This window comes from Oryctolagus cuniculus, chromosome 5 (genome assembly GCF_051225735.1).
Source record: "Oryctolagus cuniculus isolate XC-2025 breed Fujian yellow rabbit chromosome 5, ASM5122573v1, whole genome shotgun sequence".
In the NCBI taxonomy this organism is placed as follows: domain Eukaryota; kingdom Metazoa; phylum Chordata; class Mammalia; order Lagomorpha; family Leporidae; genus Oryctolagus; species Oryctolagus cuniculus.
The window spans coordinates 30844676-30869158 of record NC_142871.1 but is presented as its reverse complement, the minus strand read 5'-3'; the positions used below and the strand labels follow the sequence as shown (position 1 = coordinate 30869158).

The following is a 24483-nucleotide window of genomic DNA, read 5'->3' as shown; positions in this document are numbered from 1 at the left end:
CTGGCCAGGACTCTCCCCTCGCAGCTCATCACGTGCGCAGCCCGAACTGTGCAAACCCAGCCCGGGGCCCGGGTGGTTTTTCGGGTTTTCTTGCTTTCTTATTTCCCTTCGTCTTCTCCACAGTGGATGATTTTCTGCAGAAAAACGGCTGCGAAAAAAAAAAAAGAACCGATTTCATTTCCAGTTCCCATCACCGCGATTTCCACATGGATGTGACGTCGCATCCCCGCTTCCGAAATGCCCAGGTGACTCACGCGGGGACACCCCGCGGGGCGGGGCGCAGGAGTTTCTGAGCCACGCCGGGGCGGGGCGGGGCCAGGCCGCCGGGGGCGGAGCGTCCGGGCGGAGCGTCCGGGCGGGGCGGGGCGGGAGCGGCGCGCGCCGCGGGCCTCCAGCGAGCGCCGCGTCCCCTGCCCCCTGGCGGCCGGCGCCGGCTCGGCCAGGCGGGCGGCGTCACGTGACTGGAAAGTCCCCGCGGAAATCCCCCCGGCTGTCGCGGTACAACTGAAAGGGTAGAAAGGAAACTGCGCAGTCTGCAGCCCTCGCAGCCGAGCGCCAGGACTTTGGAGTGCGCGGGGGCGGAGCGGCGAGCGCGGCCGCCAGAAGACATCACACACACCCCCACCCCGGCCGGTGAGCGAGCCCTAGCCCCGGCGTCCATGGGACGCCGCCTCGTGCCGACCCCCGCCCCGACCGCCACCTGCGGCGCGCGCCTGCGGTGACCGGCGCTTTGGGGAACTTGGGACTGACTCTGGGAGAGGATCGCGCCGCCCGGAGAGGTAACCCCCGCGCGCTGTGCACGGGCTCTCTGGGGCTGCGGGTGCGAGTCGGCCCGCCTCCCTGGCCTTGGCTCTTGCAGCGTCCCCCGGAGAGGAGTCTGTGGCTCTTGTGTACCCGTGCTGAGTTTTGGAGTGTTGGGCGCTGCGGTCGCCGCGCCAGATGTTGGGGTGACAGCCGGCTCTTGCTTTCCAGTAGTGCAGAGAACCTGAGCTGCAGGTGCCTGGCGCCCCTTGCTCGGGTGGTCGTTGATGCTTCGCCCGTTTCTTTGCCTCTTTTTTAGGGGAGAGGTGGAGGGGGTGGAATCAGGCACTGCATGTTCTCGGCCACGTAGGCTTTTGCAGAAGCTGTGCGGCTTCCTAGATTTTGCAAAACCAGCCAGTGGCGGTGGGATTGTCCAAGGGGCCAGCGCTCTCCCCCCGCCCCGGGGACAGCGTCCGGGCGCTCAGTGGGCTTTGCATCGGGGTGGGCTCGCGGCACGGGGTCCCGCTTTTCGGCTGCAGCGATGGAAGAGAAGTGTGCATGGAGAAGTGGCTGGCCGGCTTGCTTTCGGGAGTGGGGAGCGGGATGCACTCCGGGAGCGCCGTGCAGGTCCCCGCCGCACCACACTCGGTCTCTCTCTGTACAGCCTGGGTCGTCTCACATCCTGCCACCTGGCTTCTCAGGAAAGCAGTGGTATTAAGTAAAGAAGGAGCTCAGCTCTTTCGGAGCTGGCTTTGTTTGGAGTTCCCTCTGCTGAGCCTTCCTTGGAAAGCTGGTCTGCTCAGGTGTCACCGGGCGGCTTTTGGGGGGAAGCATGTTAATGAGAGCCTTCCGGACCCTAAACCTGCAACACCGGCTTGCTCAGCGGCCAGCCAGACAGACAGCCGTGTTGCTTTGACGTCTTGGAGATTCTTTGTACAATTTTTGACTTGTTGGAGCAGTGCCTCTCAACGGTGGAAGTATTTGTTGGTAAATCATTCATAAGTATCCGTATCGCAGACAAAAATGTTTGTCCAAAGACTTCGAGTGAGGAATGAGTGCAGTGAGTTCAAGAAGAATCTCATTGATCCTAGTGACCAAAAATAACGGGAGGGGAGGGATGATCTTTAAGTAAGACTCTGGGGTAACAGATGTAGGAATTACATGGGAAAGGTATTACTACATTTTTTTTGGCATGGAAGAGCATTATAAATGTATCAGATGAATGTATATTTTAATCTTAAATGTGGAGAAGCCCCAGAACTGGAAACTTGGGCAGTAGGTTTCTCTTTAAAGGAGTCAGACTTGGAGGCTGTGCACACCTGAATCCGTGAAGGAGGCCACGCTGGTTATGAAATACTGTCTTTACGTGTCTTGCATATGGTTTACAGCTCTCACTGGTTTAGATCCGTGCTGAATGATCCCAAGATCCAGACAACAGGAGAGTGAGAAAGGCAAAACAAGGCAGCCCCTCATTTGTTAGAACTCTCCCTACTGCCTGTCTGTGTTCATCCAGGAGTGCCAGGCCCTGTGGCCACAGGTGTGCTGCTGTGGGCATGGAGGGTGCAGGTGTCGGGAGACCCGGCTTCCAAGGCAGGACTCTTCCGGCATGGCTGTGGGGCCTGTGCAGGGCCTGTGACACTGTTGCCTTGGCTGCAGACCGAGGTGGTTGTATGAATTCAGAGAGGGGAGTAGAGCCTACTCCCCTTCTTGGCTTTTAGCTCCAGCCTCACCGTGGCGTTGGCCTTCAGTGGGTGACCAGACAGCCTTGTTGGCTGGGTTCATGGGTGGATGCATGGATGGATGGAAGAGCGGCATTGTGAAAGAGACCATGCTATGCCTCGAAGGAGACATGTGTGTCGTATTTCTGTCCCTTCCTTGTGTCTGCAGTCCCGTGGTGATTTTGCCCAATCCATCTGCTGGGAATGTTGGCTATCACAGAAGAGAGCACCATGCCACCCAGAGAGGGACTTCTCCCAGACCCCACCCAGCAGTCAGGAGAAGAATCCCAGTCCAGAATGACCACCAGAAAGCTCCTTGACAGCAGTCGGGCACCGTCTGCTTCCCACCCACCCTCCTTCTAGTGGGCCACAAGAATTCAGGCTGTCGGTGGCTTCCCCAAAATCTGGGTTTCTTCTCCCTTACACAAAGGTTTAGCATCTTCCTCAAGGGGAAAGTTGCCCTGACAAACCGTATGATGCAGGAGTGGGATTGACAACTGTTAGGAAACTTCCCAGGGATTTTTTTTTTATGCTCTGAAATTGTCTGCATCTTCTTGGAAATTCACCCTTCCCCGGGACTAGTGATTGAGAGCTGGCTCTCTGCACAGCTCCACCCTGGAGAGGTCCCATGGTCACTCACATCCTTCCGTGCTGTTGGCATGGGTTATTGATGCCAGCCTTTGCCCTTACTCCTCTTTGTCCCGAGTGGCCACCTTGTTGAAAGTTTCTTCCTTGCATGCATCCAGATTTTCATTTCTTCCACCAAGTGATGACGCGTGAAGATTTTAGGGTGCGAGGCGGGCTGGAAATGCATGCATATGAGTGTGGGTACCTACGTGGTGGTCATACACTCTGCTTGGCAGTGGCATTGAAACGATGGAGCTCCTATGTCTGTTGTCGGATGTGTAGAATTTCCTAGTCCGTTGTCATTCTTCGTGTCTTACTTGGATGTAGTTAAGCTCAATGGCCAGGTTCTGAAGGGATGTTCTTGAAAATAGCAAAGCTTCTTGTTGGACATAAGCTTCTTGGTTGGTTATAAAAATGTTTGGTTTTAACCGGTTATAAATATCATCATAAACTTCACAAATAAGCCCTCTGTGCTTCTTCTGGGCACTGGAGAGGAAACCCCAGTCAGCAGGCTAGGTGACAGCATGAAGCTGCCGGTTTCTCATAAGACGTTTACCATTCTCCCGGCGTAAGGAGGGAGTGCTTCAGAGAGAAGTCGAGACTTGCCCATGAGCAGAGATTACCCGGTGGTGGGCTTGGGGAGGTAGCCTCGGTCTCATCTTTCTCTGCTCCTGAGATGGAGCAGCTGTTCCCAGTGGCGTCCCCGCGGCACGGGAGCTGACATGGGTTTGTGGAGCAGGCCCTGGTGCTGATGCACACTTGGCTGCCTGGCAGACATTACTGAAAACATGGGTTATCCCCCTCCTCCTCGGCATCCACCCCCCCCCCGCACCCCCCCTTCTCTTGTTTAGACTAATCTGTAATGGTGATGTAACTTACAACAGTCCAGTGTGAGTTCATCTTTGGGGCCAGCTAGTATCCTGGGAGTCGAGTGACTAAGATCCTTGGCCTCCAGATTGGGGTAATGGCAAGATCAAACAGCGGGGTTTCCTGCAGGTAGATATATAGGAGCAGCTTCAAAGGCTAACGGGTTCTTCCCCCTCCTCTTCAGGTGGTGGAGAGCACCATGGCTGAACAACTGCTTCCTCAGGCTTTGTATTTGAGCAACATGCGGAAAGCTGTGAAGATCAGAGAGAGGACCCCAGAAGATATTTTTAAGCCCACCAATGGGATCATTCATCACTTTAAAACCATGCACCGATACACGCTGGAAATGTTCCGGACTTGTCAGTTTTGTCCACAGTTCCGGGAGATCATCCACAGAGCTCTCATTGACAGAAACATCCAGGCTTCCCTGGAAAGCCAGAAGAAGCTCAACTGGTGTCGGGAAGTCAGGAAGCTGGTGGCTCTGAAAACCAATGGTAAGGGGGCCCCTTCGGGTTGCCTTTGCCTGGGGCAGGGGAGGTGGGGAGCTGGCTCCCCTGGTGCTGGGTCCTCATTCCTTAAGTTTTGGTAGCACCAGCCCAAACTCAAGTCTCTTGGGGCCATAGACCCCATAGTGTAGAACCTCTCAGAGAGCAAGCTTGTTCTGAAAACATTTCTCTTAAGGCTGTTTTCTATGATTAGACTGCAGCGTGCACGCAGGCCTAGAGAATGCCTCTCCGTTTAGCTGATTTGTGTTTCTAATTCTTGCAGTGATGCGATTCCCTAGCCAATAATGAAAATATTAAAAGGCTTTCAGTTCAGACACAAGGCATGGTGTGCAAACTGGCATTACTCTCCTGAGCAGATACTGTGTGTGGTGTGCTTGGACTCTGGAAATTAATTGGTGGCATTTTGTGGGTTTAACCAGTGAATGGCTATTGTGGATGTGAAGGGCTTGTCTCCGCCTACCTTACCTAGGTCCTATTGCCTCTGGTTCTAGCAGATGAAATAGAAAATAAGTGAGATTTTTAGTGTGAATTTTAGACCTCTGCTTCATGACTTTTGGGGATTCCTAGCCGTTGGATTTCTTCTATGCCTGTCTGCCCCAAAGGTCTTTTCTCCATAAGCACTGTTTCCCACTCCAGGCTTTACTCTGATTTTTTAAAATTATTTCCATTGAGCAAGAATGTGTGCATGTTAGAAACATCTAAGCATAATAAAGGTTCTATTTTTTGGATATAGATAATTGTTTTAAGAAGTAGACTGTCCAAGACCAAAGAAGAGCTGGAATCTCAGGTCCTTATATCTGTGACAGTCTTAAACTGTCTGACCGAAATAATAAGTCCAAGAGCAGAAAATCTTGGTTGACAATGGTTCTGAAAAGAGCATGAATTCATTTAATTGGTCCATTAACTTTGGCTGTTTCTGACTTGGATCACTTAGAGTGATTGGCAAATGTGTGTTTTGCTTTATTTTGATTCTGGGTCTTTTGTACATCACCTCAACATCTTGCCTATATTTATGGAAGCTTAGACTCTTAGAAACATGGGTAGAGAGCCAGCTGGGGATAGCTCTTGTCTACTTTGTTCTTGGCATTAAATCAAGTGATGAATAGAAGTAGGTAATTATATTAAGTCCTCATCAAGGGGCTTATATACCTGACAGTTTGTGGTTTCAGCTCTCCCATTTTGTTAACAAAAAAAAGGGTGGCATTGGGAGAGTTAGTTGGAAACACAAACACTGCCAAATTAGAATTGGGATGGAAAGGGGAAAACTTTACTATCATTCACTGAAATAACTAACATTTTGCTGTATTTCCTTTTATAAAAAAAGGACTGTAAAATAGTAAACACTTACTTTGCCAATGTCATTTAATTAAATCAACAAGGATCCATGCTATGAATAAGACTATAAAAGCAAGTGCATTTTGATAACATTTTCTGGGAAATATGGTTTTTTTTTTTTTTAAAGGCTCAGAATCCCTTTATTGCCCACTGTCAAGAAAATTCCTTGAAATTCCCAAAAAGGGAAGATGTGTTATTTAAGGGAGGAGAGAAGTGACTTTCCTTCTCTGTTTTGTTAGTAGCACTCTTTTCTTCTAAAAGCCTTCCCGCTGTAGGAGAGGTCTTCAAAGTCAGTGGTCTCTTTGGGGGCTGGGGGTGATTCACAAGTTTGCATTTGAGGATATGAGACTGCGGTGAATGAGGAAGGGAGTAGGTGGCATAAAATTGAAACTTCATGTGAACAATTCCAGCGTCTATTGGCTGCAGCGATTTCACTTGTATAATGAGTAGCCTTATTCCAGCTCAGCCTGACCACACCCCCTTGGAAAGTCCAGGGTGCAGTTGGCAGTTTAAATGTCTACACCCCAGAACAAAAAGTACAATAGCTTGTTGCTCAACTGCTAGTCAAATAACTGAGCACTGGGGAATTCCAGATGTTACTTAGGGAATTTCATACTGGTGTATCTCAATAAAGAACTGAAAGTAAGCACATGAAGAAGAAGAAAAAAAGCCTTATCTTTGCTCTAGATTTTGCAAAGGGGAAATTTCAACAGAATGCAACCATTGCCACACTTTTGCCAAGGCACAAGGCTTGAGCTATCTTTTGTGTTTATTGGTTTGAATTCTTTACTTAGCTGATTCTTCTATGTGGGTAAAATTGAAGAGTTACTGGCTGTGGATGTGTTTATTTGAGTTTTTTGTTGATTTTGCTTTTTAATACAGTTTGGCTATAATTCAAATTTGATAAAAATTTCAATTAGCTTCATTGCCCTGCTTAGGGAGTGATGTAAGAAGACATTTAACTTTGTTTACAAAAAGCTATTTTGCACTTGCCAAAGCAAGTGTGCGTTATTTTGCACATGCCAAAGGAATGTGCATGAAACATTCAGGAGTTAACTTTTTGCATTAAACATTCTCCCAAAATGTTTATTATTGGGGCAACAGGGGGTGGCTGAGAGAAGGTGTGATCTATTAAATGTGTATCTTACCCTGGAAAAGTCAGAAGTGAAAGGAATAAAAGCAGACCCTGATCTCCAAATGCCTGCCCTAAACGCTGAATTATTTTCAAATGTAGACATCCAAGTGCTTTTGAACTTTGCAAAAGAACTTTACAATTGCTCACATGCAGGTTCACCTAAGGCGCTCCTGTGGCTGGTCCTGGCAGGCCATAGGTAGCCTTACTTTGCATACCAGCCCAGCAGCCTCCCAGTCCCAAAGGCTAAAGTGCAATGGTCAAGTCGCTCACCGCTGTCCCTGTCTAGTACACCCAGCCCCAGCCCCAGCCACGCCTGCTTCCTGCTTTGCACCTGCTGCACTCTGTTCTCACTGGGAGCTGGAGAGCAGCCGTGCCAGTGCCTCAGCCAGGACTGTTAGGAAGGGATGAGTCTGTGGGGATCCCAGTGCAATGCCCTCACTTCACAGTAGGGAGAAACACCTGCAGAGCTTGCGGACTTTCCCCCAAGGTCACCTACAGGAGGCAGGACAGAGCCAGGTGGGAGCAAACCACTCTCCCCTAGCTCCCTTGCTGTTGGCAGTCCTGAGAAAGAACAATGACAAGACCTGCTTTCTCTCTGAAGCGCGTCACCGTGTGACATGCTCTCAGTGGCCCCTGATTAGCAGAGCCAGTTTATCCTGGAAGCCCTAGCTGGCCCTTACACGCTGGTTCCCTCACTTTGCCTCCCTCTCCTTCCCTGGGGTGTGCAGGTGACGGGAACTGCCTCATGCACGCCGCGTGCCAGTACATGTGGGGCGTGCAGGACACAGACCTGGTGCTGAGGAAGGCCCTCTTCAGCACCCTCAAGGAGACGGACACCCGCAATTTCAAGTTCCGCTGGCAGCTGGAGTCCCTCAAATCCCAGGAGTTTGTGGAAACGGGGCTGTGCTATGACACCCGGGTATGTAGCATTCTGCTGTCAAGCCTCTGGTGGGGGAGGGGTGCCCTGGGCATGGGATTTACAACAAGGTCACATGAATTTGGCTGAGCGAAGCGTACTGGATGGAAAGCACCAGCAGCCTCCTGTGGGATGAGCCTGAGGCTCTGGCCAGTCCGGAGGCCTTGGGGTGGCCAGTTCCCAGGCGTGGGGCTCTTGGTTTCAGCAGAGGGTCTCGATCACCACCTTCTCCTGGGGCGTTGTTTGCTGTCGCTCAGTGTCACTGCCTTGCCCATGCTCTGCTGAGCAGCCAAATAGACATGCGCCTTACTGCTCTCAGCCACAGGTGTGGAGTTTTTGCGTATGTTTGTGACGAGCTTCAATGTGAGGCCTCATCAGGGAGAGTTTTTTTTTTTTTTTTTTTTTTTTAAGAGCAGGTGCTGTCCTCATCCTCCTCCCCCACGTTTGAGTTTGCCTTGTAGTGGAAAAAAAGTAAAGGAAGAAAACCAAAATGGGGGAAAGGGCAATCGTCTGAATGATTTCAAGAAAGGGGGCTATGGGCTGTGTTACCTAAATGAAAAATTGCAGAGTGAGGTCAGAGTGACTTGGCAAGGCCGAGTATGTTCAACCTTTTCTCCCTTGTACCCTTAGAACTGGGACGATGAATGGGACGACCTCGTCAAAATGGCATCCACAGACACCCCCGTGGCGCGAGGCGGGCTGCAGTATCACTCCCTGGAAGAAATACACATATTTGTCCTTTGCAACATCCTCCGAAGGCCCATCGTGGTCATTTCAGGTAAGACACCCGCAGGTCACTGCCGTCTTCAGTGCCACGCGGCCTTGGTGCTTCGGCTCTTAGCAGAGGCCCACGCGACCCAAGTTAGAGGTGACGCTAGCTGGGTGGAAGCTACTGGAAGTCACCTGAAGCCCTTCATTTCCTTTCTCTTTCCTTAAACAGACAAAATGCTGAGAAGCTTGGAATCAGGTTCAAATTTCGCCCCTTTGAAAGTGGGCGGGATTTATTTGCCTCTGCACTGGCCTGCCCAGGAGTGCTACAGATACCCCATCGTCCTCGGCTACGACAGCCAGCACTTTGTGCCTCTGGTGACCCTGAAGGACAGTGGACCCGGTGAGAAAACTGAGCGTCAATTCATGTGACAGTTCCATGAGCTTCCAGATGGCAGGGAGCGTTTAGGAGCATGGAGGTGTAGTGCTTTCAGTAGCAGGAATCGTGATACCCCCACATCTCTGTGGCCGACTGCCACGTGCTGTCAGCACGGTCATAGCAAGTAGGACATGGACACACATACGTAGGACTGCTCTGACTGCTGTTGCTATGTGGTAGATGAAGGCGCACACAGGGCCGGACTGGGCTGGCTGTTACCTTCCTAGGGTTATTTGGTAGCGGGCACTGTGCTTTCAATAGGTTCTATTTCTTTCATTCCATCTGCACAGCATCCCTGTGAGATGCAGGCATTGACAGCGTTAGTTCACAGGTGGGATGGGCGAGGCTCCCAGAGGCAAATCTGCACCTCTTGTAACGAAATAGTGACGGAAGTAGGATTCTAACTGAGGTCGCTCTGATGCCATAGTGTGGGAAATCAAGCCATAGGATGCACCACTTCCACGCCACTCACTATTCCATTAGCTTCCTGGAAATAAGCGTGCCTGACACATGGCAGGGTTTGGCGCTTTCTGTTTTCCTTTTTGCGTTTAACTGTGCTGAGATAATGCTTTGCTGTTCTTTCTGCATTTTCCAAATGTACTCACTGTTTGCTTGACTTTCCCTAGAACTTCATTTAGTGGCATTGTATTTACCTATGTCCTGTTTTCTCCCACAGAAATCCGAGCTGTGCCCCTGGTTAACAGAGACCGAGGAAGATTTGAAGACCTAAAAGTCCACTTTTTAACAGATCCTGAAAATGAGATGAAGGAGAAGCTCTTGAAAGAGTACCTGATGGTGATCGAAATCCCAGTGCAAGGCTGGGACCACGGCACGACGCATCTGATTAACGCCGCGAAGTAAGCAGTTTGCGTGTAGCGCCCTTCTTCATCCGTCACTTTGTGCTTCGGCTGTGTAAGCTGGTGCCACGGCCAAGCTCAGCAGCACAGTTCCTCACAGCCAGTTTCCTCCGGGGTGAAACAGATTCGGTGTTCAGTGCACGAATGGGTCAGGGTCAGCCACAGGAGAACCAGCTTCAGTTTCAAATGGAAAGAAGTCGTTCGTCCACACTGGTTTTCCTGGATGTCTGGATGTGGAGAGTTAGAACTGTGGGTTTGAGATGTGTGTCTAGTGGTAGGTGTTCAAGCTCACTGAAGATGGCACATTAGGGTGCCTGAGTTCGAGTCCCAGCCCCAGCTTCTTGCTGGTGTAGGCCGTGGGAGGCAGTGGTGATGGTTCAAGTCATTGGGTTCTTGCCACCTGCCTGGGAGGCCTGGGTCATGTTCCCAGCTCCCTGCTCTGGCCCCAGGCCAACCTCAGCTGTTAACAGGCATCTGGGGCATGAACCACAGGATGGGAGCTTTCTGTTTCTCTTTCTCTCAGTGTCTTTGCATGTCATAATTTTTTATTTAAGTGCATTTATGTTAAGGATAGTTTCCTTGTTGTTCTTAATTGCTCTAGTACATTCAGGAGTTTCCAGAAGTTCATAGAAAAGTATAACTAAAAGATAAGTTTGAGGGCTAGTGCTATGGCGAGGCCGGCTAAGCCACCACCTGCAATGCCGGCATCCCGTGAGAGCACAGGATTGAGTCCCAGCTGCTCTGCTTCTAATCCAGCTCCCTGCTAATGTGCCTGGGAAAGCAGTGGAGGATGGCCCAAGTCCCTGGATCCCTGCACCCACATGGGAGACCTGGATGAAGCTCCTGGATCCTGGCTTCACCCTGGCCCAGCCCTGACCACTGTGGCCATTTTGGCAGTGAACCAGTGGATAGAAGATCTCTCTTTCTCTCTATCTCTCCCTGTTTCTCTGTAACTCTGTATTTCGAACACATACTTTTTTAAAAAAATGTTTGTTTTGGTGCAAAACAGTTTTAAAATCTGGCATAGTTTGTTTATAATACACATTTTCCATGACCTTTCAGAGGTACCATCATATTAAAAAGACAAGCAAGTGAACACTCTTAGAAAGAAGCCTTTTTCTCTTGGCTTTTTGACAAGGACAGACCCAGAGTGGCCTGTAGAGTCTGTTTATGTGACAGTCCATGATTTTGTCACCTGGCAACAGGATGAGAGCCCCAGGGTATAGACTGAGTGGATATCAAGTCTTTTTTTTTTTTTTCAAAGATTTATTTACTTATTTGAAAGTCAGAGTTACACAGAGAGAGGAGAGGCAGAGAGAGAGGTCTTCTGTCCAATGGTTCAGTCCCCAGATGGCTGCAACGGCTGGAGCTGCGCCAATCTGAAGCCAGGAGCTTCTTCCCAGTCTCCCACACAGGTGCAGGGGCCCAAGGATTTGGGCCATCTTCCACTGCTTTCCCAGGCCACAGCAGAGAGCTGGGTTGGAAGAGGAGCAGCCGGGACTAGAACCGGTGCCCCATAGGATGCCAGCGCTTCAGGCCAGGGCATTAACCCACTGCGCCACATCGCTGGCCCCGGATATCAAGTCTTTAAACCCTGGCTTAAAGAGCTGCCTGTTGCTGAGACCTGGAAATGCACACGAGATGGCAGTGAGGGCAAAAGAGAATCACTTTCTCAAAGTGGAGACTTGCAGATGGCGGACTCAAAAGTAAATACGGCGCTTGGGAGTCTGCCTCTTCTTTAGTCATGGCAGTGAAGGCTGGTGGAGACGAGGCGCGAGGTTAGAATTAATAACCACAAAATAGAGAGGACACAATTCCACAGTGGACTGTACTCGTCCCAAGCGAACGGCCTGGGTTCCGTCTCACTGCACATTTGGCCTCCCAGAAGTGAGAAAGGAAAAGTGGCACAGCGAGCTTTGTGAAGAAACCAGAGAGTGAGCAGGTGCAGAGGCAGCCGCGGCCGAGCCCTTTCCTTGGAATTCCCGGTGACTGGCTGCACCAGGACTGGGTGGCTGAGGTGGTGACCTCTAGCAGCTGCAGACTGGTTCCTGCGATGTTTGCCTCTGGAACACATTAGCAGATGTGTCTGACCACATCACACTGGCAGGGCAGGCCCTTGGTGGGGACCGCGTTTCAGTGACTGGTTCTCAGCCCCGCTCGTGTGTGGCTCTGTGTCATCTCATGTGTTTTCCCTTTTCATCTCCAGGTTGGATGAAGCCAACTTGCCCAAAGAGATCAATCTGGTCGACGACTACTTTGAACTTGTGCAGCACGAGTACAAGAAATGGCAGGAAAACAATGACCAGGGGAGGAGGGAGGTGCACACCCAGAAGCCCGTGGAACCTTCCAGGCCCCAGCTCTCGCTCATGGATGTCAAATGTGAAACGCCCAACTGTCCTTTCTTCATGTCCGTGAACACCCAGCCCCTGTGCCACGAATGCTCCGAGAGGCGGCAAAAGAACCAGAACAAACTTCCAAAGCCGGGGCCAGAGGGGCTCCCGGGTGTGGCGCTTGGGGCCCCTCGGGGAGAGGCCTGTACGGAGTCCTCAGCCTGGCGGCCCGAGGAGCCAGCTGGGGGGCCGCATTCGGCGCCGCCGACAGCCCCCAGCCTTTTCCTGTTCAGCGAGACCACGGCCATGAAGTGCAGGAGCCCTGGCTGCCCCTTCACGCTGAACGTGCAGCACAACGGATTCTGCGAGCGTTGCCACCACGCGCGGCAGCTCAGCGCGGCCCACGCCGCGGGCGACTCGAGGCATTTGGACCCTGGTAAGTGCCGGGCGTGCCTCCAGGACGCCACCAGGACGTTTAATGGGATCTGCAGTACTTGCTTCAAAAGGACTACAGCAGAGCCCTCCTCCAGCCTCAGTGCCAGCGTCCCTCCCTCGTGTCACCAGCGCTCCAAGTCAGACCCCTCGCAGCTCATCCAGAGTCTCTCCCCGCATTCTTGCCGCAGAGCTGGGAACGACACCCCCTCTGGCTGCCTCCCCCCGGCCGCACGGACTCCAGTGGACAGGACGGGGACAAGCAAGTGTAGAAAAGCTGGCTGCACGTATTTCGGGACTCCAGAAAACAAGGGCTTTTGCACCCTCTGTTTCATCGAATACAGAGAGAACAAACGTGAGTGCCATGGTTGATCTCCCAAAGCGGGGGTTTGTTCCTGATCTTCGAAAGGGGGAGTCCATCCGGGCAGCTGGTTGGAATGGTCAGAGCCCAGCCTGCTTCTGTACCAGGGGTCAGAGTGGCTTGGCCAGCTGCACAGGGAGGCAGAGGGCATGGTGGGGTCGCAGCAGCTGCGAGGTGCCACCACATTTCCAAGAACCCGTGGTACCCTGCAGATGGAGCACATGAAATTGGTTTTCGTAATGCCATTCTGTGTGTGGCATTTACGAGAGAGTTTCAACTAGACTTCTGCAACTTTGGGCTAATAAGGAAATCTGGAAATCTAGGGGGTAGGACAGCCTTGACTGACAGAAGGAAACATTTGGGGTCTGGGAAATCTGAATTTGAAAGGGACACAGGCAGTAAGTGTCTGCTGTGTGTCCTGGAACCATCCCCGGTCAGCGTGCCTTGTGCAAGCTGGGCAACTTGTAAAGCAAAGGTGTTTCAGAAACGGTAGTATCATTTCGGCTGCGTTTGTAGCAGTCTGCTCGCCGCATCTGTGTTTGGAATCCATGTATTTCTGTACCGTGAGTGTCGCTGGGGCCTCGTGGTGACCCGTACATTGTGCTGATCAGCATCCACTTTCTCGTAGATTTTGTAGCGTCCTCGGGGAAAGCCAGTGCCGTGGCCTCCAGGTTCCAGAACACCATGCCATGCCTGGGCAGGGAATGCGGCACCCTCGGCAGCACCACATTCGAAGGCTACTGTCAGAAGTGTTTCATTGAAGCGCAGAATCAGCGATTTCACGAAGCCAAGAGGACAGAAGAGCAACTGGTGAGCAGTCCTCCCCCAGTGCAGGTCAGGCCTCCCCTTCGGGATCAGCTCCTCCCACCTGTCACAGGCAGGCTCTCTCCCCTCGGGCTCTGTGTCCCCGTGATAAAGGATCATTTTACAAAGTCACGGGGCCAGCATTGTGGCACAGCAGCTTAAGCTGCTGCCGGTGATGCCAGCATCCCAAATATGAGCACTGCTTGCAGTCCCAGCTGCTCCACTTCCGATCCAGCTCCCTGCTAATGCACGAGGGAAGCACCAAAGGATGTACCTGGGCTTCTGCCACCCACTTGGGAGACCAGGCTGGAGTTCCAAACTCCTGGTTTTGGCCTGACCCAGCCCTGGCCCTTGCAACCACTTGGGGAGTGAACCAGTAAGTGGAAGATTCTCTCTCTCTCTTTCTCTGTCTCCCTCTCTCTGTCACTCAAGTCTGCAGGAAGATCTAAGGGATAAAAATCCCATTCACCTTATCTTCCCAGATTGGAGGGACTGCTATTGATTTCCTTGAACTAAGTATACTTTAGAAGTCATTTTATAAAGCAGATAAAATCTGCCATAGAATAAAACCTCTTCAAGCTTCCAAAAAGCCAGGTAGTAATCCAAGATTTCTTGAATTGTGGCAGAAACACAGACATCGCAAAGGCAGGCTTCTTCAACGATCCTTTATCACAGGGAGAGAAGGCAGAAGCCAGGGGATTCCGCTTAGCGGCCTCAAAGCAGGCCTGCAGCTAGCTGTAGAGCGGTAGGAATTGGCTAAGTAAGCACAGCCGGTCCTCAGTCCCGATAGAAGAGAGGTGGGCCGGCTTCACTGCCAGTGGTGGTGGGCTTGACCTCCCCAGGGCGAGGTCCAGTTTCCTGGGGATCGGAAGGCCATGTCCAGCTCGCTGACAGCACCTGCCCGCTGCTCCCTTGCAGGGGTGTGGAATCTGCTGTGTCCAATGAGATCTTGTGCCCTCCCTTTGAAACACGAGCCACAAATCTGTCTGTTCTTCCCACCCAGAGATCGAGCCAGCGCAGAGACGTGCCCCGAACCACACAGAGCAGCTCCAGGCCTAAGTGCGCCCGGGCCACCTGCAGGAACATCCTGGCGTGCCGTAGTGAGGAGCTCTGCATGGAGTGCCAGCACCTCAGCCAGCGCGTGGGCTCCGGCGTCCCCCGCGGAGAGCTCGCCCCCGAGGAGCCCCCCAAGCAGCGCTGCCGGGCCCCAGCCTGCGACCACTTTGGCAATGCCAAGTGTAATGGCTACTGCAACGAGTGCTTTCAGTTCAAGCAGATGTATGGCTGACGGGAAACAGGCCAGCTGCCGTCAACGTGGTGCTATACTCCAGGCCTCCAGAGCCCACTGGAGGGGCAGTGCCCGCCACGGGGAGTGGGCTCAAGCGTGGCTGAGCAGGGAACGACAGATAAGCTCTTCATCCAGGCCGTGATGGGGATGGGCTCGGGTTTGGTGACCGGGGCGTCCACCCAGCAGAGCCGGGGACTGGATCCTCCCATGCCACCATGTGGAAGGCCCGGAGCATCTCCGGACCCGGACCCTGCCCATCGGGACTGCCTCGTCGTCTTGTTGAGGAAAGGGAGAGCTCACCCAGGCGGGTGGGCTGGGAGAGCCAGGGCCTCGCCCCCTGCCCTGTCACCACCCCACTCAGAGGGGGGAAGCTGAAGCCTCGTGGGACAGAGGCCCTCTGCCCGAAGCTCAGGGAGACGCCCACGTCCAGAGAGTGTCAGGAGTCCACCGTGTCCCCACCTGCCACGTCCCCTTCCCTGTGAGCCGGCCAGAGAGCAGAACGGACTGTGACGGAGCTGCTGGGACCGACGCTGTCAACGATGGAAAGGAAGCAAGCTGCTCTTTACAACGTGCACCTTTGAAAACTCAGAATATTTTAGTGGGAAAATGTGTAACTCTCTTGGTTATCATTGTCTGCTGAAGAGGTTCGCTTGAACCAAGGTGTGTGTAAATCTGTGTACATAGGTGATACACCCTTATGTATGAGGGATTTTTTATTATTATTAATAATAGAGGTATATGTGGGAAGACTGAATAATAATAACCTATTTTCTGGTTGTTGCTGGGGCACCACCTGTATACACAGCTTCCGTGAACTCAACCAGCTGCCTTTGGAAAGGGAGCACTCCAGTTGTGTCTGTGTAATCCGCTTTATTTATTTTATTACCAATGTCAAGATTATTTAAATGAAGCTGTTTCCTCAGCTCTGGGGAAAGGCTGCAGTATCTCCTGTGAGATAGCATCTTTGCTTTGGTCGCGTTCCGGACCCAGGCGAGCTCCTGACCACAGCAGGGAGTGGAGCTGCCTGCAGACACCTTGCTGCTTGCCTCCCTTGGCGAGAAGGAATTGTATCAGGAGGAAATCCATTCGAATCTCATGCCTCCCCCTCTGATTTGCTAAGAAGTTGTCCTGTGTTATGGGTGCTTCTGAGTATCCTACCTCCTTGGAGATATGATAGGCAAGAAGTAGGCATGAGATGGGGAGGGCGGTCACAGGGCAAGATGTGACTTTTCGTCGTGGTTTCATTTGCTGTGTTAATGCTGTGTCCTGGGGTTTTAGGCAGTGGCCTTGAGTCCAGCCGTGGGACACAGAAACCAAGTAGGAAGCAAGAGGATGAGGATGTGTGTGTGTGTCATTGGCCTGCAGTTTCTCTGTGTGCTTTGTGTTATTGTCATTGTTACTCAGAAAAAAAAAAAAAAAGAAAAAAGAGGGAAGTGTGTTTCTCCCAGGGGTAAAGGCTGCCAGTTTTGGGGTCTAGAGTCGTCACCCCAAAATATCTGTGATCCATAACTCTACATAGCCTTCCCTCGTGTTACCTGACATGTCTGTTCGCTGATGTAAATCTTTATGATTTCTTGCTAAAGATGTCAAAGAAACATCAGTGTGTTCACCTAGTTCCTTTAAAGTTGATAGCCTAATATTTTGTCTATCAATATTTTCTTTCTTAATGTGAAAAGAAATGGAATTATTTATACTCGCTATAGAAAATATTTGAAATTTGCACATTTAGTTGTCTCATACTTTGTTGAATTCCTTGGTTTTCCCGAATAAGTGTAACTTTCACAAGAGTCAATATTAAAAAATAAATTATTTAAGAACATATTTTGATGTTTTTTTATTGATGAACACTGAAACAAAGCCTCAAATATGAAAACAGCTTTCTAAGCAACTATATTTTGGTGTACATTTGGGCAAAGAATACTTCCCTCATCCATGGATAGTGAAGTTGCTTTAAAAAAATGATACGACTGTGTGAGGGTAGGGCTGTGCTGTGACAGACTGGCTGTCCCTCGGCAGCATGGTCACCAGTGTAGCTGTATTGAAAGGGGAGGACCCACCTTGAAGAGGTTGGATCTAGTGCCAGCTATTGGGGTGTAGTAGGTTAAGCTGCATCCGGAATCAGAGTGCCAATTCAAGTCCTGATTGCTCTGCTGGTGAGCCAGCTTCCTGCTAATGCTTCCTGGGAGGCAATGAATGCCTGGGACCCTGCCACCCTATGAGGGACTCAGATGGAGTTCTGGCTCCTGGCTTTGGCCTGTTGCAGCCCTGGCCATAGCAGGCATTTGGGAAGTAAACCAGTGGGTGAAAGATCTCTGTCTCTCTTTTCTCTCTCTTTGAAACTCTGCCTTTCTAGTACATGGAAATAAATACAATATATTTTTAAAAGAAGTAAGCACGTAGTGGGAAGTAATTAAGCCATGGAGACACCACTCAGAATGGACCAGTGCCTATCTCTTGAGAGTTAAGTTGGGTATCGTGGGACTGGATCAGTTACCACCAGAACAGGTGGTTATAAAGTGAAATCATGCTAAGTAGAGACTGGTTATTACTGCCTTTTCATTGTTAATGTTTCTTAAGGCTGTTTTGTTTTATTACATTGCTTTTTTTTTAAACTTTGACATGGTCTGTTTATTTATTTATTTTAAAGATTTTATGTATTTATTTGAGAGGTAGAGTCACAGGCAGTGAGAGGGAGAGACAGAGAAAGGTCTTCCATCTGTTGGTTCACTCCCCAGATGGCTGCAATGGCCAGAGCTGCACCGATCTGAAGCCAGGAATCTTCCAGGTCTCCCACACAGGTGCAGGGGCCCAAGGACTTGGGCCATCTTCTACTGCTTTCCCAGGCCATAGCAGAGAACTGGATTGAAAGAGGGGCAGCTGGGACTAGAACTGGCATCCTTATGGGATGCCTTTGCTACTAGTTTGTCAGAGCAATTGAGTCATTTGTAGGTATCCCACGTTGGAGATTTGGCTGATATGCTTCCCTGGGGTGTCATTGAACTTGTTCTTCTATACTTTTTTTGAGTCAGGGTCAACAAGGCAGGAATCATTGGCAGAGGTTGCTCTGTGTGTCCTGTTGCATGTTATCTGATACAAGCCATGTGAATACTTGTTCAGAGAAATCACAAAGGATCAAGGGAGGGGTCAGCACTGTGGCACAGTGGGGCTAATGCCCTGACCTGAAGCGCCGGCATCCCAAATGGGCTCTGGTTCGAGTCCCGGCTGCTCCGCTTTCCTGGGAGCAGCTCTCTGCTATGGCCTGGGAAAGCAGTGGATGATGGCCCAAGTGCTTGGCCCCCTGCACCTGCGTGGGAGACCCGGAAGAAGCTCCTGGCTCCTGGCTTCGGATCGGCACAGCTCCAGCCATTGCGGCCAATTGGGGAGTGAACCAGCAGATGGAAGACCTCTCTCTCTCTCTCTCTTTCTCTGCCTCTCCTCTCTCTGTGGGAAAAAAAAAAAAAGGATCAAGGGAGACCTTCTCTCCTTTTTACCATTCTTTCTCCCATCTATCACCCAGCCTGAAAAATTTCAGTTCTTCAGTCAACATGACGAACATAGCATTTGACCATAAGTCATCAGGATTTCTAGAACAGGAAGTAACTTAAAATTAGCAAGTTACTCTGACTCAGAAGCTTGGCACACAGGGAAATAGAGCAGGGTGGAGGGCACCAAGGGAGTCAGCAGGGCAACTGGGGGCTGCAGGCCCTAGAAAGGTTAGGTAAAAGGGCACTTCACAAAGTTCGTGGAAAATGGAAGTCTCAGTTTATTTTGGAGTCAAAGTTTTTGTTGGAAACCATGTTTTTTCATAATGCATATTTTCCGTGACCATTTTTATGACCCTCGTATAGTTCCACACTGCAGTGTGCGCATTGGTTTTGTCCACTGGGGTCTATGGCTTTCTTCAAAGTCTCAAATAAATAAATGGTTTTCTGAAAAGGCAAAGAGCCCAGGCATTAGAGGTCTAAAAAGTAGAGCTTGGAAGGAATGGGCTTTGCTTCAACTTGCCCAGAAACTCACTCCCATTGCTGCAAAATGTCACCTATAGACTAGGCATGAGGGAAGCTTAGATCACCCACAATTGAACTCATAATACTTGATGTCCATCCCTTCTTGCCAGGCTCGGGGAAGGGCATTCTTAGCTTTTTGACCACCTCTAGATTCCCCACCTCCCACACCCAGACTTCTGTGATGTGGTCTTCAGCATGTCCCCCAATCACTTCCTCCCTTTGCTCGTTGCCCATGCTTATAAATCACTGACCTGGTCATGGGTTTCCTCTAAGTTAGACCCCTGGCAGCTTCCTGTTGGTCCCAAAGCTCTCCCTTTGTCAGCACCAGTGGGTCACTGTCACGTGAGCAGTCTGGAAGTAACTGTGAGAGTGACTCAACTTAGGGAGTGTCAGTGGCTACTTCATGCATTCATTCAAAAATAGTGTAGCTTTGCTATCTACCAGCTCTCTCTTATCCACACATATAAACTTGGAGACCAAATTTCCTAGTCTGTTAAAAAATGACTGAAATGAAGAGTTTCAGAGGGTTTTGATTCAATTTGTTGGGAATATCAATTTATCTTTATATCTCTCAGCTAATTGATATCAAAGAAAAAAGGCATTTACCAGCTGAGTTTCGACAAATATTTACATATCTGATAGCTGGAAATTAAATATAATTAATTATTAATTAAGAGGAATAACAGATGATTTTTTTTCTGTCCATATTATATATTTTTTCTATTAAGTTTTCTTTTTCAGTGTGACAGTCATTAACATCAAGGATCACATTAAAATGAACATAGATTTTGGCATGGCATTATCACAAAATGATAGGTGATTTTGAGAAAAATATTGCGTTGTGGAGCAACAGGTTAAGCCACTACTGATTGCATCCCGCGTCAGAGTGCCAGTTGGAGTCCTGGCTCCTCTACTTCCAATTCAGCTCCCTGCCAATGAGCTCCCTGGGAGGCAGCAGATGGTGACTCAAGTACTTGAGTCCCAGCCTCCACATGGGAGACCTGGATGGAATTCAGGGGTTTCTGACTGATCCACCCCTGACAGTTGTGGGCCTTTGGGGAGTGAACAAGCAGGTAAAAGAACTCTCTCTTTCTCTGTCATCCTACCTTTGTCAAAAAGAATGAAGCATGTTTATTGTTAATTTTGATTTTTTTTTCCTTTTTGAGGTCAAAAAGTATTTTACTATTAATAAATACAATTGGTTTTAAAATTTTGCCCACTTCATCTTTATTTCATTGTTTTAAAATTCCTTTATCTTGTGATTGTTTTATACTTACAACTGTGCATTGTAATTGATTTAAACTTTATACATACATATATACATATATGTATACATGCACATGCTCATCAATGCTTTTAAAAATGGTACAAGATCAAAAGCATCTAGAGGCCAGCGCCACGGCTCACTAGGCTAATCCTCCACCTGTGGCGCTGGCACCCCAGGTTCTAGTCCCAGTCAGGGCGCCGGAATCTGTCCTGGTTGCTCCTCTTCCAGGCCAGCTCTCTGCTGTGGCCAGGGAGTGCAGTGGAGGATGGTCCAAGTCTTTGGGCCCTGCACCCGCATGGGAGACCAGGAGGAGGTACCTGGCTCCTGGCTTCGGATCAGCGTGGTGTGCCGGCTGCAGCGGCCTTTGAGGGGTGAACCAACGGAAGACTTTTCTCCCTCTCTCACTGTCCACTCTGCCCGTCAAAAAAAAAAAAAAAAAGCATCTAGAGTCCAATTTCCATCATTATATGCAATATTCTTTATAGTTTGAACCAATGAGCTATTTTAAATTTTAATTCCTGTTTTCTGCAGTATCAAGGCTAGATGGTTAGAATGGGACATCTTTTTGGCCTCAGGACTCCTTTATACTGTTAAAAATTATTCAGAACCCCACAGAATTTTTGTGTATATGTGTTGCACTTTTATATTTACCATTTGAGAAATGAAAGCGGAAAAAATGTTAAATCATGGAAAATGAAAGCAAACATTCCACTAGCTTCCAGAAGGATGACATCATCGTATGTTATGGGGCTTCTGAACACTTCACTGTACCTTCTGGATGGCCATCTGCTGTCCACTTTTTCTTCCTTCTTCCTATCCACCAGAATCTGGCAAAGTTCCTGCCTTCTGTTCTGCCAGATGTCAGGAGAAGAACTTGATATTTTGTCAAAGAAACATTTAGGTTCAAATCCTGGCTTCTACCTGTGACTAACTCAGCCTTGAAAAAGTTGCTTCATGTGTCTGTTTTTCAGTTTCCTCATCTGTTAACTGCTCATAAAATGCTTTAAAAATGTATTATGGAAATTTACCCCTCACCCAAACAGAAAATGCTCCTTTTAAAATCAGTAACCCACATGATGTTCTCTACCTTAGGGACATACTCGAATCACTCAGGACTTTCCAATGGTGCTGGTGCTAAGAGGTTCTCATCTTTGGCTTGGGATGGTGCTCTTGGGTATTGGTTTTGGGTGATTTTTTAAAAATTTATTCATTTATTTGAAAGTCAGAGTTAGAGAGAGGGACAGACAGACAGAGGGAGAGATCTTCCATCCACTGGTTCACTCCCCCACGTGTCTGCACTGGGCCAAGCTGAAGCCAGGAGCCAGGAGATTCATCCAGATCTCCCACATGGGTAGCAGGGACCCAACCACTTGGGCCATCCTCCATTGCTTTCCCAGGCCAGTAGCAGGGAGCTGCATTGGAAATGGAGCTGCTGGGACATGAACAGAGGCCCATATAGGATTTTGTTGTCACGGGCAGTGGCTTTACCACTATGCCACAATGCTGGCCTAAGTGACTTTTTTTTTTTTTAGCTTTTATTTAATAAATACAAATCTCATAGGTACAACTTTAGGGATATAGTGGTTCTTCCCCACTTACCTGCCCTCCCACCCCCATTCCTGTCCAACCTCCTAAACCCTCTACCATCCCATTTTTCATTAAGATTCATTTTTAATTATCTTTATATACAGAAGATCAACTCTATACTAAGTAAAGATTTCAACAGTGTGCACCCACATAGAAACACAAAGGATAAAGTACTGTTTGAAGATAAGTTTTACAGCTAGTACAACTCATTAAGGACAGAGGTCCTACATGGGGAGCAAGTGCACAGTGACTCCTATTGTTGATTTAACAATTGACACTCTTATTTACGATGTCAGTGATCACCCAAGGCTCTTGTCATGAACTGCCAAGGCTATGGAAGCCTCTTGAGTCCACAAACTCTGAAATTATTTAGACAGGGCCATAAGCAAAGTGGAAGTTCTCTCCTACCTCCAGAGAAAAGTACCTCCTTCTTTGATGGTCCCTTCTTTCCCTTAGGATCTCACTCACAGAGATCCTTCATGTAGATCATTTTTTGCCACAGTGTCTTGGTTTCCCATGCCTGAAATTCTCTCATGGGCTTTTCAGCCAAATCCAAATGCCTTAAGGGCTGATTCTGAAGCAACTGTTTTTTAAGTCCAGTGATGCTAGTATATAGCCAGTTTGGAACCAATAGCAACCTAAAGACTACCATTTCATAGAAGCAGTTAAGAGAAAGGGAATACAATTACACAAGAAGAGGGCAGGTTTCCTTCATCTTATCAGCTCACCTGCACCACGCAACATTCATTATACTATCATGAGTCCACTTTGGCATAAAAGTGACATAAAGACTCACTACCCCAAGGATAGTGTCATATTAGATCAGAGAAATGCAACTCCATCAAAAACGTACATGAGACCCATCATTATCAAAGAGGTGTGAACACTTCACTAGCTGGCCAGTGCCCCTCTTGAGAGGCAGACTCCATGGGAATCCTTATTATCAGGCAGCCTGAGGAGCTTGGAATGAGGTTGAGGGGAGCTGGCGACACGTCCGTGATTGATGCATCCTGCTGCAGATGGCCATAGGTATGTCACCAGGCCCTAGCGGGTTGCAGCTCTTCTGCTTATTTGGCCAGAATCCATCAAGGTGCTGTCTTCACTTACAACACTTGGGTGGGCACCACCAATGCCTGTCTTCCAGAACTTGCCACCATCTGAGTGGTCTGCTTTGCTCTTATCCTGTCAACAACTGCAATGAAGTCACTGTCTTTTTCTGACAACTTAGTACATTTCTGAGCCAGTTTATCATTTAGCACCCAGAAGGAAATCTCATTTCCAAGCTACTACCTCTTCCACTAGTTACAAGTCCACTTGGGGAATCCTTAGAGGCTGTTAGAATGAGATTTGATCTGTACCACTTTAAATTGTAAAATCCTTTATTATACGAAAGACACCCAGCTACTGTTGATTCAGTCTCCACAGGAGTCAACACAAGAGGAGCCATAATTTACAACCTAAGGAATCACAGCAAACACAAGCACAGTTTTCTAGTATTAAGAATGCGATGACTAAGGAAAGGAGTAGAAAAATAATCTTTCTTCACTGTCCACCCACCCACCCACTCTTGCCTTTAAACAGCTCTCGGGTATTTATCTGCGCCTTCTAACATTTTCCTGCCCTTCACTTCAGTGAAATTCTGCTCAGGTTTTAGGGACCGGTTTTGACTCTGAAACCGTCCAGGTCCAGGTTGTTCCACACCCCCTCACACCAACTGTTTTATAAAGGTTAAATCAATTAGCATCTTGGTTGAATATTTGAACTGGTTTCATGAATATATAATAATTCTCTGTGAATTCCGGCTTTATAGCTTTTTCCAGTAGAATAATGAGTCAGAAAATAGGAAGTAGCTAGCACTTAACACGTCTCATGATCTATAGAAAAGATATATTTCAAAGTGACTTCAGCTTAACTACAGACAAGTCAAACTTAAAATGACTACCCAGAAGGCTGCTGGTGGGTTTATTCCTTCTTGAGGATTTAAAGACATTAGTAAGTTTGTGGTTTTTAAAGCAGATACTTCCAAGCAGAAGCAACTGGCACTTTACCAGGTACCTTGTTCTCAGTTTCCAAAGTAGTATGTTTCCTAATTCCTGTCTGAAGTCATTTTTTGCTTAAAACACCATATTCACAAGGAAGAATGCTTTCAAAGTAGGAGACTGACATTTTCATCTGCATCTGAGACCTCCAGCTTTCTAATAGACACGAACAGATTGGAAGAGAAAATTACTGGTGGTAAAATCATGTATTTAATAAATATTTTTCTTTAAAAAAAGAGCAGTCTTGGAATGGGTGTTTGGTGCAGCAGGCACATCCATTATTGGAGTATATGTTTTGAGTACAGGCTCCTCTGCTTCCAATTCAGTTTCCTGCTAATGCACACCCTGGGAATCAACAGATGATAGATCAAGTATATGAGTCCCTGTCCCCCATGTAGGAAATCTGGATTGAGCTCCGGCTCCTGGCTTCCCGGCCTCAGTCTGGCCTGACTCAGGCTGTTGCAGGCCTTTGGCGAGTGACCCAACAGATGAAAGCCCTCACTCTGTCTCTTTGTCTTT

General features: G+C 49.0%; 1 protein-coding gene across 3 annotated transcripts; it reads left to right on the top strand.

Annotated features, from left to right (window-relative positions):
• Positions 1–441: 441 nt before the first annotated feature.
• Positions 442–16885, top strand: TNFAIP3 (TNF alpha induced protein 3). Of its 3 annotated transcripts, none has more exons than XM_017345389.4 (9): positions 442–633; positions 4138–4447; positions 7658–7848; positions 8476–8623; positions 8786–8956; positions 9669–9849; positions 12056–12966; positions 13601–13782; positions 14780–16885. In XM_017345389.4, the coding sequence occupies exons 2-9, from the start codon at positions 4153–4155 to the stop codon at positions 15062–15064; spliced, it is 2364 nt and encodes a 787-aa protein (XP_017200878.1). In that variant the 5' UTR covers positions 442–633; positions 4138–4152; the 3' UTR covers positions 15065–16885. The 3 variants fall into 3 exon arrangements, with proteins under 3 accessions (XP_017200878.1, XP_008261794.1, XP_017200877.1); XM_008263572.5 differs by having other exon boundaries at positions 484–779; XM_017345388.3 differs by lacking the exon at positions 442–633 and having other exon boundaries at positions 4119–4447.
• The last annotated feature ends 7598 nt before the right edge of the window (positions 16886–24483 follow it).

Excerpts from the sequence above, each read along its gene's own strand:
- TNFAIP3 (XM_017345389.4), top strand. The coding sequence starts at position 4,153 with ATGGCTGAACAACTGCTTCCTCAGGCTTTGTATTTGAGCAACATGCGG. Across the intron at positions 12,967-13,600 it reads CGAATACAGAGAGAACAAAC|ATTTTGTAGCGTCCTCGGGG; the intron begins GTGAGTGCCATG and ends ACTTTCTCGTAG. Across the intron at positions 13,783-14,779 it reads AGAGGACAGAAGAGCAACTG|AGATCGAGCCAGCGCAGAGA; the intron begins GTGAGCAGTCCT and ends CTTCCCACCCAG.